This window comes from Culex quinquefasciatus, chromosome 2, assembly GCF_015732765.1.
Source record: "Culex quinquefasciatus strain JHB chromosome 2, VPISU_Cqui_1.0_pri_paternal, whole genome shotgun sequence".
NCBI lineage: Eukaryota > Metazoa > Arthropoda > Insecta > Diptera > Culicidae > Culex > Culex quinquefasciatus.
In genome coordinates, this window is record NC_051862.1 from 210,348,100 (window position 1) to 210,365,953 (window position 17,854).

General features: G+C 36.2%; 1 protein-coding gene across 1 annotated transcript in view; it reads right to left on the reverse strand.

Annotated features, from left to right (window-relative positions):
• Window positions 1–590: 590 nt before the first annotated feature.
• LOC6033302 (serine/threonine-protein kinase phg2) overlaps window positions 591–17,854 on the reverse strand; it is a 100,575-nt gene continuing 83,311 nt past the window's right edge. Inside the window, 1 exon segment of the mRNA XM_038252580.1 lies at window positions 591–1,394. Coding sequence (XP_038108508.1) covers window positions 1,044–1,394 — 351 coding nt within the window. The 3' untranslated portion in view covers window positions 591–1,043.

Consider the following 17,854-nt stretch of genomic DNA (forward strand, 5'->3'; position numbering starts at 1 on the left):
CGTGACCAAACATGCTATACATGATTCTAAGGTGTTTTCAACTATTTTTTAACTATAAACTCTACTACTGAAATTACGAGTAAGTTTTTCACTGCACTATTTTTTAATTGTATGAAGCTGCCAAACTTTACCCAAAAATTTCGGTAACGTGGATTTCAGTTAATTATCCTGAACTCAGTAAGTTGAGATTGATGTTTATATCTGAATTTTTTTAAATAGTCCAAAAAACTTTTTTTTTTTTTTGCTATCCTTACTGAAGGCGGTTTAAATAACACTTAAAAACTAAAAAATAGAATTATTAATGCGACTTAAAAAAAATCAAACCATTCTTAAAATTTATGCATCTCGGAAAAGGGTGCGCAATGAAGTTTTACCAAATTTGTTTGCATTAGTGAATTTATCATCAAAAGATCCTTTTTGTATTCATTTATGTGTAAACTTTGGTCTTTTTCTTTACTCTTGTAAACAAATTTAAGTCCATATCAGATAAAATTAAAGTTAAAATTAACAACATGAGCAAGGCGCAGTTGTGCAACAGCAACAATCAAGGATATTTCTCAAATTTTCCAGCAAATCAAAATCCCACGAACTATTGTTTCACGTATTTTTATTTTACTTAACTTCACATTTCGCGCGGCTTCGCAATTTTGGAACAAAGTTTACATGTTGTTTTTTTTTTTATTATGAATTACGGCTTGTCACATACTCTAAGAATTACGTTTTAATTAATATGTACACAAGAACAAGATGCGGGGGAGAAGCAAATACCTTCTTAAGTTTTTTTTTTCAGGGAGATGATTGGATTCGGCACCTTTTCCGAATCCGAATACTCACAACAACTAATTTGTGTCTTGTTCTATTGACTTTTGACTTTCACGTGTTTGTGTTCAACTTATGGTTTTGGATCCCGTCGTATGGGATCCCTTCCAAAAAGAGAGTTTATCAATTGATTTTTGTAGACGTAGTATTGGCTAGCATTTTTAAAAGTGAGAGAGTTGTTTTTGTTTTGTAAGGGGGTGTGTCATCTACACTAACCTAATATCTCATACGGGCCTCGACGGGGCCTTCCGGTTGGGTGGCGGCGGCGGAGGTGCCCGCATCCTGCTGCTGGCCGTTTGCGCCGCCGCCGAACTGAGCACCGACGCCGCGGCCACCGACTCGATCAGGTTGTGGTGGTGGTTGGTCAGGATGGCACCGGCGCCCACCGTCTGCGTGTTGGACGAGTCGTCCTCGTCGTCGTCCGACGAGACCGAGTTGGCGTCCGAGTTGGACGGCGTGGGCGAGGGGGGCGAAAGAGTTTCCTGCTCCTGCAGCATCGTCCGGAACTCCTGGATGGACTCGTTCAGGGCCCACAGCTGCGACAGCAGCGACAGATCCAGCTGCCGCAAACCGTACTGGAAAGGGGAGAAGGAAAAATTGCGAGAATTAGTTCTGTGCGATGGCCTTCTGGAATGTAGTCATTAAGTTTAATTTCAAGCTTCTCGATGAACCACTGAGCGAGAATTACGGGGCGATTCCCAGCAGGTTATTAAATCGCGGAATTGCAATTCAACCACGGAAACACGGTTGGCAGCGCAAATCTTTTAAAACTAGATGACTGGAAATTCCGTCAACATTGCCCACACTCCCATTCTGGACTGGCTAGAAGAGTAAATTGAAAACGATGATGTTGGGAAAGTAAACAGAAGCTCTTCGTGAGATTTACTCGGTTCCCATCATCTGAACTGGTTCTGATTTGGCAGATTAGCAAAGTCAACATGAAAGCCGCCAAGATCCGACTTTTGATGATAGAGATTGGGGAGGTTTCGCACGTCATTCAACCTTATAAATTCTGCAATCTAGAATAAAGTCTTGAGAGATGAAGTGATCATTTCTCACAAGCACTGTATAAAAACAACATTGAAAGCTTTTTGAACCATCTAAGCTAATTCATCCTAATAGTTGTCACGCTTGAACCGCTATAACCTGTCATGTTAACGTTTACACAATCGTTTTATCCTCCCATCAACCACCTCCGACTGCACACAATTGCATGAATCGGCGACCCCAACTGTTGCAAATCTCCGTTGCCAATTAGAGACTTTACACAGCCATGCAAAGTAACTTGAATTGTTGCTAGCCCATAGTCGAACGCGATTTCAATCGAGCCACATTTCCATTTAACTCTGCGTGGGGCTGCTTTACCGGCAGAGGCAGGATACGATCCGTATCGCCGCCACCGCCGACGCCATCAGGTCGCCACAACACCACTTTCAATTAGTTCCTTGGCCCCGACAGCAGAGCGCGATTGTTGTCGCTAATAACTCTCCGGTGTGACACGCGCGCGCTCCTACGAGGGGGATCTTAATCAAAGTCTCGGTTAAGTCACACACACAAAATGGTTCAACAATAAGTTTTAAGGAATAGCAAAAAAAAGCCTGAACGTTGGAGTGATTTAATGACTTTCTTTGCGCCCCGTCAACCGGACCAAGTCGCGTGGAACATGGCGCGTTTTCTCCAGGAGTTGCAGGCAATGGTAGAGTGAAAAAAGTAAACAAAGTGTTTAATCCCATTCAAAGGCGATTGCGAGCGGGCGCGTACTAAAATGTCACACTTCAAGTGGTTTTATTGAGGAAATTGGTAATGAGACGGCGTTGTCGTCGTCGGCGAGAGTTGAAGTCGCGCCGAGCTCAATGAACGGATCAATTCAAAACGCCCGCCATTGCCCGCCCCCTGCGAGATTGTCATGCGCGAGCGCAGATAAGTTTTCCCCTCCCGAACCGATATCGAGGTCTGGCTTCTGGGTCTTGGTTACAGAGGTCGACAAAAAAAATCTTCTTCTGTTGCAATCATACATTAAATTGAAGTTAGTCGAAATTGGTTAAAACTTCAACATGAAAATGGTGGAGGCGCATGGTGACTGTTGAATTCTTATTTTTTCTGCTAAACTGTGTAATCGGAGCCCCGGAAAACTACGACCGCGGCTGCCCGATTACGCTCGAAAGCAGAGCAAACCTTCCCACTGAGGAAAACTCGTTTGGAAAATCACGTGATTGAATGGCTATGATCCGATAATAACGGCTAGTTTCACAACCTTTTTTATTTCCAAACAAATTTGCATAACCATGAAACCATGCCGAAGGTACTCTCAAAGTACAATAAAAAGGCGGTTATTATAAACCCATCTAAATTACACACATCTCACCGCACAGTCGCTGTCATCACGTTCGCGGATTTTGTGCTGCTGCTCTTGAACTCACTTCCATCGGAGGTACCAATTAAAATTACATCACACTCTAGCGGCCGAGGCCATATGGCACCCCCTCTGAATGGTCTGCTACTGCTGCTGCTCTTGATTCCGGCGCAATTCAAGGCCGCCAACTGGCCAACTGACCGGCGAAAAACAAAAAAAAATAATAAACAACCAGAGCGGAGATGGACGGATTTTGACGGACTCGGCCAGCCGGCCAAAAACAACAATTATAAAAGAAATGAAAATAATGAACCATTACCGCATTATCGCCATTACCCCTAGTCTGGTGGATGCTCGATCAGGGGGAGAGGCAGCATAGAGTGGCGCGAATCTGTTCCGCAGCATCCAGCCAGCTAGCCACTAGGGTGGTTATAACCAGTCTTAACCAGTCTGAAGGCGGGAAACTTTGAAAGATATCAACAGTTCGTTCAAGATTAGGTACAAAGAATGATAAAAATAAATGGGACCACCCTACCCACTGGTCGACCAGTGGTCAATTGGTGGTCACCGCTGGATAGTGCTTTTTTTAGCGTTTTTGACATTGACCTTGGTACATCAGAGTACCAGAGATGTGCCACTAGGCGGAGTTGAGCTGACTTGTTTGTCCAATTAGAGGGTCAAACCGTAAGGGAAGGTCAAATTTTTTTTCCGGGTGTTGCCCACAAATGTATTTGAAAAAAATATTTGTATTTTTTTTTTTTCTTATAACAAGATAATGCGAGCGTTCTTTTATTACATAACGCAAAAAATAGACACAAACGAAAGGATATAAGATTAACTTTAAAAAACAAGTATAAAATTAAAAAAATTAAGCCTTACATTTGAAAAGTTCGTATGAAAACTTAAATGCTATTTTGAAAGTCTGGAAATATTTTGATGGGGTTCCTCAAACAATTTAACATAAGATATCAAAAAATAGTGAAGTAATAATAATCAGAATTCCGACATACATTCTTTTGAAAATTAAAACTGGATTTTTCGACGAACCGCGCGCGTAAACGGAAAAATGACGAAAACGATATTACTTCAACATTTTAGCGATGACCTAAGCTTTTTTGGGTACCAAAAGTTGTGTCTTTCAATTATGAACATTTTAGTACCCATAAAATTTTTCAGTAAGTTTATTCAAAATTCTGATTATCCGAAAGTTTGTATGGGACTTAGGATAATCGAATTATTTAAAAAAATGTTTAAGAGTTTTATTTGTTTTCTTACTTTTAACATGATATTCGAATTCCACAACCCCCTTGTACAAATAACAAAGGATAGTGACAGAAAAAGGTTTTCAGAATAACAACTTAAATATTCCAATAACAAATCAATAGTATAAATTATTCACATCTATTTTTTTTTTACCTTTGCTATTTTAACAATTAATTAGACCATATCAATAAAAATCATGCATATTGTTATTGATATATTATTCCCGTCGTTTCGGGTATCTTGGAAAGAGTTTTCTGATCGATTTCGTTGAAAAAAATGTTACCTAATAATTATTTGTTTCTTATGCCTTTAACTTGAAAACCATTGCAATGTATCAAAAAATGTGTACAGTGATTTTTGATTGCAAATTTAATTTTGCACGTACTTTATTTTTTATTTTGTTTGACAGTAATTTCGATTTCGAAAAACCATGTTTAAGCCTTATAAAATATATTTTTGCAATTCCGTCGTGAAACTACTCATTCTTGTCATTCTTGAACGACGAAAAAGCCTACTTTTCTGTACCAAAAATAACAGAATCGAATAGCAACACTTTTCAAATCTGGAGTTTTTTTTTGAAAAGGTCCTATAAACCAAATTTTCAATTTTTGCTTTTTGGGTGTTTTTAGAACCGCCTTGAGTCAGGGGTATTCAAAAACACCCAAAAGCAAAAATAAAAATTTGGTTTATAAGACCTTTCAAAAAAAGAAATGGATACTGAAAAGTTGAACTTTTCAGCACTTGTTTTGAAAAGCAATACTTTTCCACATTTTTTTATTTGAACGATTTATTGACAAAAATACATGAATATTTGACTTATAATTTCACTCAAAGGGTGTTTTTTTAAATGGCCAAAAAGTTGTATGGAACTCTTTGCAAAACTTGATTTTTTCAGCACTCGTCGTATTTATCCAACTCGGTGAACCTCGTTGGATAAATGTACGACACGTGCTGAAAAAAATCTTCTTTTTGCAACTTGTTGCATAAACAACTATTAAGAAAAACGTTGTTTAGGAATTCAATCTTAATGATATAAAGTCAAATAAAAAATAGTCATAACCTACAACTTTGCCGAGGACACCAAATCGATCAGAAAACTCTTTCTCACGAAACATAAATACGAAATGGCCTTTTTCACCAAGGGATATGGATAACATGGATAAAGTTTCATCTAAATTTAAAAAAAATAAGGAAAATTTTTGCGAAATTCTAATGGGCCAGGCCGATTGCGTAAAGTTAACCGCAAAGAATATTCGTTGAATTGGATTGAGTTTGAGCATGAATGTTCATACAGCAGAACAGTTCGGATCGTAAAAATTTGCGAAATTCAAGATAAAACTAATGTTCAGTCATTTTTAGACTTAAAAATCTCTTGAATTAGAAAAAAAAATCAAAAAACTCTTACGTTTTCTCCAAAGGTAAAAAAATAAAGAAAAATCTAAAAAAATGAAAGAAAACAACGTTATAACCCTCTACTGCTTATTTTTTTATTGTTTCCTTCTTTTTATTTTAAATATAGAAAATGTCAGTCAAAAAAGTAGCGCCAAAGCTGACCCCTAAAAAATTACATTTTTAAAACATTGGCGAAGTCAAACTTCCAACCTTGAAATTTTCCAAAAAAAATTAGAGTTCTTTACAAATCATTATGGATGGACTTGAAAGATTTTGATTTGAAATGATCCAAAAATTTAGTCCAAAATTTTCCTTACAAAACACTTACACAAATTAAAAAAAATAGCAAGCTGTCATAAAGTGTAGAGTACGACAAAAGTTTATGTTATTTTTAAAACACTTTAAAAACCTAAAATATTAAACGCTGCAATTTTGTTAAAAAAAGTTTCTAAATACCAGTGAAACAAACGGACGAGACCCGAATTTTCCAATAATCTGGAAAGACTGTAAACTAGAGATTCGGACCTTTAAGTTGTCAAGTTTAATCCTCTTTAAATGTGAGGCGATCATATCATCCAATCGATTAATTTTGAATCAAACCGATTCGGTATAGCTCCTTATCGCGAATCAATTTCATTTTTCTCCCTGCTCCACTACACCTGACCATTTATCCAAAATGAATTATTGAAGAATTACCGCGCACAGCGATACGGTATAATTATTTTCCTTTTCGGACACCAACAATTGCCGAATAATTGGCGCGCGAATTTTCACGTTTTACACTGCTGCTCAAAGAACTCACGCGGTCTACCGCGAATCTTCGCCGAGTGCATCTTCCAGCTTTGTTGAGGTTTTGTTTTTCCTTCAACCGCGGCTGATTAACGGTGGACGATGTACTGGGCAAATGAAGCAGACATTTTTGGAATACTCCTGTACTGGTTCGTTGTTAAACAAAGTGTTGAGCTGCTGCTGCCGTTGAGTGGGCGCTGAAACACACAACTTTGAAAGCAAACGGCCTATTTCTTATGGCGGAATAGGGTAACTGAATTGAAGTTTGACCTTTCGAACTTAAACTTGTGAGAACTTTAGAAGAAACCCCCTACCCTACACGCGTGAATTATAGCCAACTTCCTGATCTTCGGATCGAGGGGCAGTGCTGCCAGCCAGCAAGAGGGGAGAGAGAGGCAATGTTTACTGGAATGTGGCCGCTTGCCGGGTGAAATTACATTGCAGCAAGTAACGCACACCCACCTGGCGCAATTAATGGATGTAGTGTGCGCCTTGTACAGAGTAAAGGGTTTGGTAGCGCAGCAGCAGGTTGTCCGTTAACCGGTTCGGAACGCGACTACGGTCCGCGCCAATCGATTGGTGATGTAAGGGCGCTATGGCGTTCTTGGTTTGAGCCCTTCTCAGGTGATCGTGATTAGCGGAATTAATTCAGCACTTGTTCTGCGGTAAAGCAAACATGGAAGTCGTGATTTGGCCGCTGGGAAGGATAACTGCATTCTTGGGCTACTGCTTTGGACAGAACGCTTTACCAACTGAGCTGTCCTGATCAACTTATTGATTTCCGACACTCCCAGAGCATGACAAAGTCTATTCTTAGCTATCACTTCATCATCATATCGCTTCCAGCTCGCTCATCTCAACCATGGAAAATTAAACAAATCAGTCAAATGATATGCACCTTAGTTATGCTAATGTGATGATGTGGCAAGTGATGCGACGGTTTTACAAATTGATCCTGTTAAGCATATCTACCAACTCAACTAACCGCGCGCCACTCAATCAGTTATTCATTCCTTCTCGTGCGTCGTCGTCGAAGAACCCGGACTGAGACTGATGATGCTCATCAACTCTGAGCGCATTCGGTAGTTTTATTGTTATGGGTCCGCGCTAGTAGGTATATTTGAAATTTAAATCAGACCTTGGCGCGGGACGACTTCTGAATGACTAAGCCCCGAAATAACGGAATTCTTTAGTAGGGTATTCTCATGCCCGCACCAGGTTGAGAAATGTCGGTTAGACAACAAAACCCGCAAAACAAGTTCATCGCCAGCTCATCAGCTGGGAGAATCTCCCATAGAACTCAAGAAGCTAAACTCTTTCGCGGCCGCGGTTCACTAGCGAAGACACGACCTCTCCTTTCTACGGCCGTACATGTTCTTCAAGGTGCATTCAGCGAATGTGTGCGATTATTAAACCATTATACCGCAATTATCTCATCAACGGCGTTCAATGCAATGTATCTCAGGTCTGTCGAACATTGCGAGCGAGCGCGCGAGCAAAAAAATCGCATGTTTTGAACATTTTTTTTTCTCCCCTGAGGGGGTCCACCACCTAGTACGAGCATAGTTGATGGGAGATGTTGGTAATTGAAACCCCACGAAATTCCCCACGTCGTCGGATGCGCGCGCAAGTGCTCACCACTTTTTATGGGCATTTTAAAATGTTGGATTGTTCTTCGAACCACCCGGCAGGTTTTTCGGACTAAAGCCCATTGTGCGCAGCACACTGTTGCAGACAATTGATGTAGGCCACACACGTGGTGTATGGAAGATGGGTGAGTTTGGTGAACGGTGGGTGTCCACATCTCCCAGGGGTATCGATTTCGTCAATGAGAGGTACGTGCTGTTGCAGTGCAGGAGAAAAAAAAAATGCAATACTGTATAGTTTTTAGCTGTACAGACTTTGTTTGACAAGTTTTTTTTTCTAATTTTGTGATGATTTTCAACAGTTTTCTGATTTTGACATTGCATACAATGTTTTGATTTCTTTCAAGTTTTGAAATTGATAACAAAAAATATTAATAGATTATGTGAATGAAACGCAAAAAAATATAACATAGTTAAAACAAAAATAAATGATTTGTCAATTCTTGATTTTATCTCAAATCTTGAAGGTTATAATTAAATTTTCATTGATATCGCCACAGCACAAATTGTAAAAGAGCAATTCTCTCTAAAATCGACCAATTTGGCTGAAGCTTCATAAAGGGCTTCCCTATGACCAAAGAGGGCATTTTGTGCCATTGGTTCACCCATACAAGACTTCATACAATTTTGGCAGCAACCCATACAGAACTGGTAAAATCCGTATTTTAATTTCTTATTTTTTTTTATTTTTGTTATGTTTTAAGGGACAAAACCCCGCAACTTACAAGCCATAGAGAAGTACGGAAAAAAGTGATGCCGCTGAACCACGATTTTTTTTAAATTATGGTGACAATACAAATATTACTTAGGAAAATATAAAACTTGAAATTGCAAGCTATAGTGTTACCACATGAATGAAAATAAATTTTAAAAAATATTCAAGTTTCGAGGATTTTTTTTCGCAAAAAAAATGCTCGCGAATATTGTATTTTGGAAAATAAGCTCTAATTGGCTGACATTTAGAAAAACCTCATGTATTAAATTTTTGTTCTTGACAAGGCTTACAAAATAAAGAAACAAAAATGGACCTTATTATGAAAAATTAAAAAAGTTCCTGTTTATTTTATCAATAAATTGGGCTTAAAATGGATATAACATAAACACCTTATCATCTTATAAAAATATTAAAGCAAATTCGATTTAAAAACAGAAGTGTTGTTTGTTTAGATAAGGTTTCTATAAGAGGATGACGAGCGGGAATTCCCGGGAAATCGGCAATTTTTTGACCTCTCGATTCCCGGGAAATTTGGTCGAGACTCCCGGGAAATTTTATACTTATAAACATCGGACCAAAATTAATAAACTAATCAGAAAAACATTTGAAAAATTCGAAATTATTTAGAACATTAGATGTTCAATGTTCGATTTCCAAGATTAAATTGATCAATGCTTCTCTAATCTTCTTATTCTAAAAGTGTGAATATTAACTTTTCAAAAATTCCAATAAATTTAATTGAATGTAACCAAAAAATGTGGAACCCATAATTAACATTGAAGCATAATTAGCAGTTACACACCATAAATGAAATATTTTTTATTTCTAAGAGGGAAAAGCCTTTTCAAGATAAGTTTAATTTCCATATTCCCTCTCGAGCATTGCATAACTCATAGTCTATTTTTTTTAATTCTAAGTAAGTCAGTAAGCTTTATCGAGTCATTTTGTGTTTTGCATATTAAATTATATTTATAGAATAAAAATCAGGCATTTTTTTTAAGCGGACACTAAATCCGCGAATTGTGAACATTTACAGTTGACCTTAAGAAGGAAAAAAAACAATTTAAAGTTTTTGTTTTGAGTCGTTATTTATCATATTGCAGAATGTCATATTGCATAAATGGATAATTATATATTAGTTATTTTTACTTTCAAAAATCTAATAACAAGTTTAACAAAAAGTTTGTGCAACTTTGGAAAAATCAATCAGTGCGAATGAAGGTTCGTAAACATTTTAAACTGCAATTCGAGTCCCAAAAAGGCTCGAGAAACGATTTTGTATTCGTAGATTGAGGGAACACTATTAGCTAGTTAAAAAAAATTCCCGGGTCCCGGGAATTCCCGGGAAATGGCAAAACTCAACTCTCGATTCCCGGGAAATTGAAAATCTCGAGAATCGTCACCCTCTAGTTTCTATGCATTCCAAAACCTTTCTTTTATCATGACGGTCTCAACATTTTTTGAAGATAATTTGTAAAAATATGAAAATATTTTGAAAAATTACGAAAATATTTTGTAGAATCATGATTATTTTTTTTTTTTTTAAATATTCAACATTTTTGGAAAATATTTTAAAATTTATTTAAAAAAAAATAAAAAATTTTAAATTATTTTGTAGAATTGTGAGTATTTTTTCAAATAATTAAAATATTTTGTAAAATTATGAAAATGTGTTGTAATATTATGAAAAGTAAGGTTTGTATGCTTTCAAAAAAATCTTTTTTTTAATCATGATCCGATCTCAAATTTTTTTGAAGATATTTTGTAAAATTTAGTAAATATTTTGTAAAATTATGAAAATATTTTGTAAAATTATGAAAATATTTTGTAGAATTATTATTATTTCAAAAAAAATGTATTTAAATATTTTGCAAAATGATAAAAATATTTAATAAAATTATGACAATATTTTGTAATGTTATAAAAATATTTTGTAACATTCTGAAAACATTTTTGCATGTTGAAAATTGGACAGTTTTACAAAGATTTCGTTTTTAACATTGAAAATCTGACCAATAGCGAAGTTTCGTGAGTTCAAAAATTGAAGCTAATTGGAAAACAATAAAAATTAAATTTATCTCAACTTTTACCTTTCGATTGAAATCGGAAATTATTTTGAAAAAATCATTTCTATGTAAAATAATGTATTTCCAAAAGGGTTAACATATGGAACAATCCTGAAATTTTCCAATCTTTTCGGAAACAATATGTTATTTTATTTTAAATCAAGACTAACAATTCAAAAGTGCCAAATATGAAATATTACGCTCATTAGAAATGTCAGGATTGATTCAAAAAATAAATAAATATTGTTTTCGAAAAGATCTGGAAATTTTACGAATGTTTCATGTTTTAACATTGAATGAGACTCAAAGAACATCAATTATCCTGTTTTCAAATCTTTGCATGGCAATGTCTTAGCAACTAAGGGTCGTATCAACAAAGTTTTTAAAAGCAAAATATAGAGACATTTTTCGGCTTCAAAAGTGGGCACTTATTTAAAAAAATAATAACTGCGACTATTTTCAAAAAAGTGATCAAAAACTGGCTTTAACTTAAAACCGGTGCATTTTATCAAATTTTCACTATTGTACTTTTTATTGCAAATTCGATTTTACATTCTAAATGAAGTTGAAAAATCATTGCGACCAGTATTTCGGTTTTTTTTTCAATCAGTATTGATTCAAAAATTCATAACTCGGTCAAAGATTTTTGCATATTTTGTAAATTTCTAAAATTTTGACATTTGATGATTCGAATCAGAAAATACAAAAAATAGTGTTTTTTTGCAAATCAAGTTTTAGTGACAAAAAAGTGCAATAAAACATCACAAAAAAATCTACCGCGTACAATTTTTTCAGTGTAGTCCTTATCCTTACCTACAACTTTGCCGAAGACACCAAATCGATAAAAAAATTCCTCATTTTTTTTTAATTTTCATATTCCATTTTTGTATGGACAGCTGCCAAATTTGTAAAATTATATGGACTAACTAATTATGCCAAATGGCTTCTTTGGGCATACCGAAGGCACTTGAAAAGTTTCAGGCGGATTAAAAAATCAAAAAAAATCGAGTGACCTAAATCTCAGAAAATTGCTGGGGATTTAGGTTTTAAAACCAGTTTAAAATATTGGAACAGTGGTCCATTGGAATTTTTTGGAAAAATAAAAAAACTCCTCAAATCAGTCACCATTTCTAAAGTAACGAAGTCTCGGACATCGATCCAATACGATTTTCACTGTCGAAATTAAAAGTTTCGTAAAATTTTGCGATAAATAATTTTAAATAAGGCTTCTTACTGTTAAAGATATGAACAGTATGTATTTTTGATTATTTCTAGATGGTTTAATCACAAATATTTTCAATTCTATTTAATACAAGTTTGAATGCATGCCCCAAATATAAAATCAGGATCATTGCAATAAAATATTCTAATTAAATAATCTGATCCGATATAAAACGCCAGTTACACATGACACTAGGGGAACAGCATCTAATTCCAGCGTGCCTCTAATGTTGGCAGGTCAGAACTTTGACATTCAATTAATGCTGCTTTTCATCTGAAATCGAGTGATAAATAGCTCAATAAGAAGTGAGCAAGCAAGTTTCTATCAATAGTTTTGCAAAATTAGTTGTTTAAATAGTGAAAATCAGCAAATTGGATGGAGTTAGGAGCGAGTGCTTAACCTGCCAAACATACGAGAATTTCCCCTAGGTGCCATTAAATCACATCATTGAGAGTACAGCAAAAAGACAATCCCAACCGCGTATGTAGAACAAATGCCACCACCGACCGCCTGTAAATAGCAAATCTATTTGCACCGCGTTCACAAACCAGGAAAATGTCACCCTCGCTGCGTGAGTGTGTTCCGTCAAGCCGGAATTTGGCACCGTGGGAACGAACCGGGACGGAATTTGCATTTTCACTTACTTACTTCTAGGTGGGTGTGCTAAAATTAGACTGGTTGAAGAAACTCGCGAAATAATTTTCCGTAACTCGGTAGTTGCTTCAGTACTACCGAGTTACGATAAATTATAGCGAAATTAATTCCGGATTAGAAGGCAGCTTAAGTCGGCATTCATGTAAACAGACATTTTCGCAGAAGCAAACGTGGAAACCTTGGATCAATCCAGTCGAATCATAAATCTTCCAGTCCGAGCTACCTGAAGTAAAAAGCTGGTTCCCCCATTTTCCCATTAAAGTCCAACTTGTGCAAATGTCTCGTCCGAAGAAAGACAGATGGCTTAACAGAACCGAACATTTCTTCGCCAGGCGACTGGTTTTGCATGCAACATTGTAGCAGCTTCTTCTGCAGGTTCGCGGAATGAATCCGGTTCCAATCTGTCAGCACAGTCCGAAACCTGGCCTGATAAATGACTGACCATTCGTAACCTCGCGCAAATCGAGCCATATATCTGCCAATCAGTAATTCAATTGCGCGGCCAAAATGAGCACCAGCGACTGTGAGGGTTAATTGTTTGTGAAATTTCGTTGACATTTGCTTTGAATCGAATGCTGGAGGACCGCAAAAAAAAGTGCCACAATAGACACACCACCACCGAAGGGGGTAAAACCGGAATTTCTCCAAAGTCTGAGCTGCGCGCGCTATTAATTGGCCGTATCTTTATGAATACCAATTAGGCCTATGGCATATTCATAGGAGCGGGAGAAGCAGAAGAAATGAGTTGGTCAGTCCGTGAGTCGGTTAATAAATAAAATCGACGAGTTGTTCGCGGCGTAGAAGCAAAACAAAAGGCCGCCGTGCACGAAAACGGTGTAGTTGAAGAGTATTTATCATAAATGCATAATTTCTGTGTCAATTTCCAGCGTAGAATGATATTTGTGGCGGCGACGACGACGAGTGAGCTTTCCTTGTTTTGTGTCTCTTTCTAATGTGATCGCCCGTACACCGGTATGGATGAGAAATGGTGCTGAATTAGAAATGGCCACCGCTGCTGGCTGGCTGGTTCGGAAAAAGGTAGCCGTGCGGTAAATTATGGAATTAAGTAAAGCTTTGTGAAGCAAGCCGGCAAACAAATGGATTGCCATTAGAGTTTTAATCGGTTTTTAAAGGAATCGAAAAATAAAGCACACCACATTTTTTAGAGAAATTTTACCCTTTGATGACTACTCACGCGTTTCTTTCGATTTTTTCATAGAAAATTTTATGGAAAAAACATTTTTTTTCGTATTTGATTTTTTGATTTTTTATTTGAACGTAAATTTCGAACCATCTGAATAGCGTTAATATAAAGATAATTTATTTTTAATTTTCACAAGAAAACTTTGTCAAGAGCAAGAAAGCTAAATATTTTCTTCGGGAAAGTTTAAGAAAATTTCATACGAATTTCTTGGGCCAAAAACCCTTGTTCTGCAAAATCTACAATTTTCTGTCGACGTAGTTTAATGGAACCTAATTGTTTTTCTTCTTTAATTTTATGAATTTTCAACACATATTTTTGCATCTTCCTTTAAACAACTTGCGTTATTAAACATTACATAGAAGTAAAATGTTAGACGTTGTCAATTTCGATTTATGAAATTTATGAAATTTGTAAAACCCTATTTGTAATGTTAAAATTATTAATTTGTAATTTGAAAACCCTTAAAGCTGATATTTAAAATAATTGAATTCGCTGAAAAAAGGTAACAAATTTAATATTGAATTTGAAAATCAACTTTATGTTATTAAGTTTAGTTGCGACTATTTCATTGCTTTCAGTTTTTTTCAATGCGGAAATTCAACAAAAAAAAACCTTTTCATTTTGTTCTTTTTAAATTACAACTTTTGGATGTCATTTTAAATGGATAGTTTAGTTTTTAATTAAACATAAATATTTATTAACTACTTATACTACGGCCAATATTTTCCCTGAAAGGATTTGGCATAAAGGTTTAAAATTACTAAAAGAATTTACATTATAAAATGTTTGCTATAAAAATAAACTATAAAGTTCAAAACTCAAATTGGAGCAATGTGACATTCTGAAACAGAACAAAAACTTTAAGCAGGTCGTTATCTAAATCCAGCTTTGTTTTCCGAATAATTCTAGATTACTTTTTCAAAACCACCAATGCGCCATGGGTTTCCTATGTACAAAGAACCTTTTGGTAAAGTGAGCGAGAATTCTTTAAAAGCTTTTTTTAAAGTTTACTCTTCCTTTTTATTTATTTTAATAACCTCTGTAAAAAAAAATCAAAATCTCTACATAAATAAAAACATTTGCAAAAATCTGTCTCATTATAAAAGTTCATATCGTTACAGCAAAAAAAAAAATTGAGTTTGAAATTCCAAAATTCCAGAATTTCAAAATTAAAAAAACCGCTCAAAGTTGGTCCGAAAAATCAGGGGGCAAAAAAGTTTTACAACAAAAAAACAAAAAATCAATGGAAATAGAAGTCTAATCCCTGATTCAATCAAACTTTTTACAGTAAAATCGCTGTATCTCGCCAAAAGTTCATTTTAATTTGAGGTTTACATTGATTTTTGTTTAAAATTGTCGGTGGAACACGATGGTGATAAAAATATATATATATATATAAGGAATTGCTTAAAACTGAATTTTAATACTTAAAACATAAAAAATATAATGTAAGAGGGCATTTAAGGGTTAAAATTTTATTTTTATCGAATTCCTTGGACAATTTTATAAAATGCAAATGCAAGGCTTTTGCTCAAATAATTGCAAAGTTATGATTATAAGAAAAAAGTTTTTCAGAAAATCGTCAAAAAAGGGGGCGGTGCAAAAAATAGAGGTATGGTCCAATCAGGACCAAACATATGATTTCTATTAACTATCGATAGATGAACGTTCCCTCCAAGTTTGGTCCAAATCGGTGAAGGTCGTGTCCAAAAGTGTACCCATATACATATTTAGCATGCTTGGGCTCGTTTAAAAATGTTTTCATCGCAAAAACTTCTATTTCCCGCAATTTTTTTGTGTGTATTAACACATTTTGGAAACTTATGATTGCAAAACAAGTGGACAGGTGTCTTATGCATTTTAATATATTTTTTTCATGCAAATGTTAAAACTGTGGCTTTTACTTTTATTTATTTTTTTTTTTTTTGCCACCTTTCGACTTTGGTTGGACCCGAAGGACATAAAGTTTTAAAAATATTTTCAACCGCCTTATTATGTTCATATAATTGCAGGTCATACCTACAGGATGTTTTTTGGCGTTTTTTCCAGATTTTTTCAATTTCAATGCTTCAATGCTGGTCAGAATATGCGAAAGCACAATGGTATTTTTTTCTGCTTAAATATATTTTCAGTATTTGTTTCCAAAATCAACTGAAATTCTTTACTTCTTTTATTTCTCAAATTGTTCAGAATGTTCAGATATGACTGAATTTGAAAGCAATTTCAATCTTAAACTCGCAATTTAATTTCTAAATAAGTACTTCAACACATGATTGGTACATCTCCTCCATGAAGGGGTACCGACCCCGCCCAGATCTTCATGGCCGATAGTGGGTAGCCTTCCCTTTCTCTCTATCGCTCCCCTTCGGCACACACAGAAAAAAATCAATTCTCGAAACCGTGAAGTCAGTTCACGATTATGAGAACCACGAAGGAATATATTCACGTTTATGGTGCAAATGCACCATACTCATGAATAAATTCCTTCGTGGATCTCACATTCGTGAACTTAATTCACGATTACGGGAATTGATTTTTTTCTGTGCATGAAATTCTTATTCATATGCAAAATCTATAAATCAAGCCCCCCGGAATTGTCCAGCTACCAGCTGACGCGCTCTGGCCCTGCCCATAAATTATGCTGATCGCACATAGTTAATCACACTGTTCAGAATTTTTAATGGCCCATTACGGAAGAAATGACGGACATTCATCCGCCGGCCTGAAATACTGGTATTATCAAAGCTCACCACCTGGAGTCTCTGTATCATGTGTGCGATTTTGATCTGCTCGGAAACGAGTTATGCTAAAGTTATGCTGTGTAGAACCTTTTTCATGTGCACAACATTGTAATGTATCTAATAAGCGTGTAGTTCCTTCTATGTTCCGATGAATATTCATCGAGCGTTCATCAAACATGTTCGGCATTAGAATGTGATGGGAGAAAATTTTCCTCGCATGAAAATCGACGGGGGAAATCTCTTCAGAGATTGCTTCAAGTCATGCGAGCTTCCGATTTAGGGGCGTAACTGAGACTAATTGCGAAATAATGTTGGCTTCGCTTCCTCAAATTTCGCATATCATAAATTTAGTGCACTTGAACTAGGGCGAATCACGAACGGAAAAAAACGCAACACACTGAAGTTGCATAACCCCCATTGGGCAAATCGTTCCCATTTTGTTCGCAAATGCGCCAACACTTTGTGACTATCGCCAATTATTGCGATTAATCTGACCACTTGTCAAAAGTCGTCAATTTTCAGCACTTTTTTTCCCCGCCTCAACTCCCACAAACGAGTTCATCAAACCAAAGTGCACACGCCCCCCCAGACACTCCAAAACAAGTTATCCAAAGCTCAACGAACCGAAGAATACTGTGCGGTCGTGTGACATATGGAGTTACCTCAGAATCACCCCGTCCCCCAAAAAAAAGAAGTCAAACCCGCGCGTGGGCCAACACACCACTTCGTGACTGGCGGCTGTCGGTGGATGATTAGTGCCCTGCCAGAGGTTCACACTTCATGAATTTCGCGGCTTCGAAGTGGTGGCTTTTCACGGTAACTAACTTTTTCACCTTTGGAACCTACAATGGCAGCGCAGCAGGTTGCAACATGGAAAGTCTCTGCTCTTTTTTTGTTCGTCACATATGCTGGTGACTTCAACGGGCGAACAGTGACGACGCGCATGAGAACTTTTTTGGTTGGCGAACGTAATAATTGAACAAAAACTAT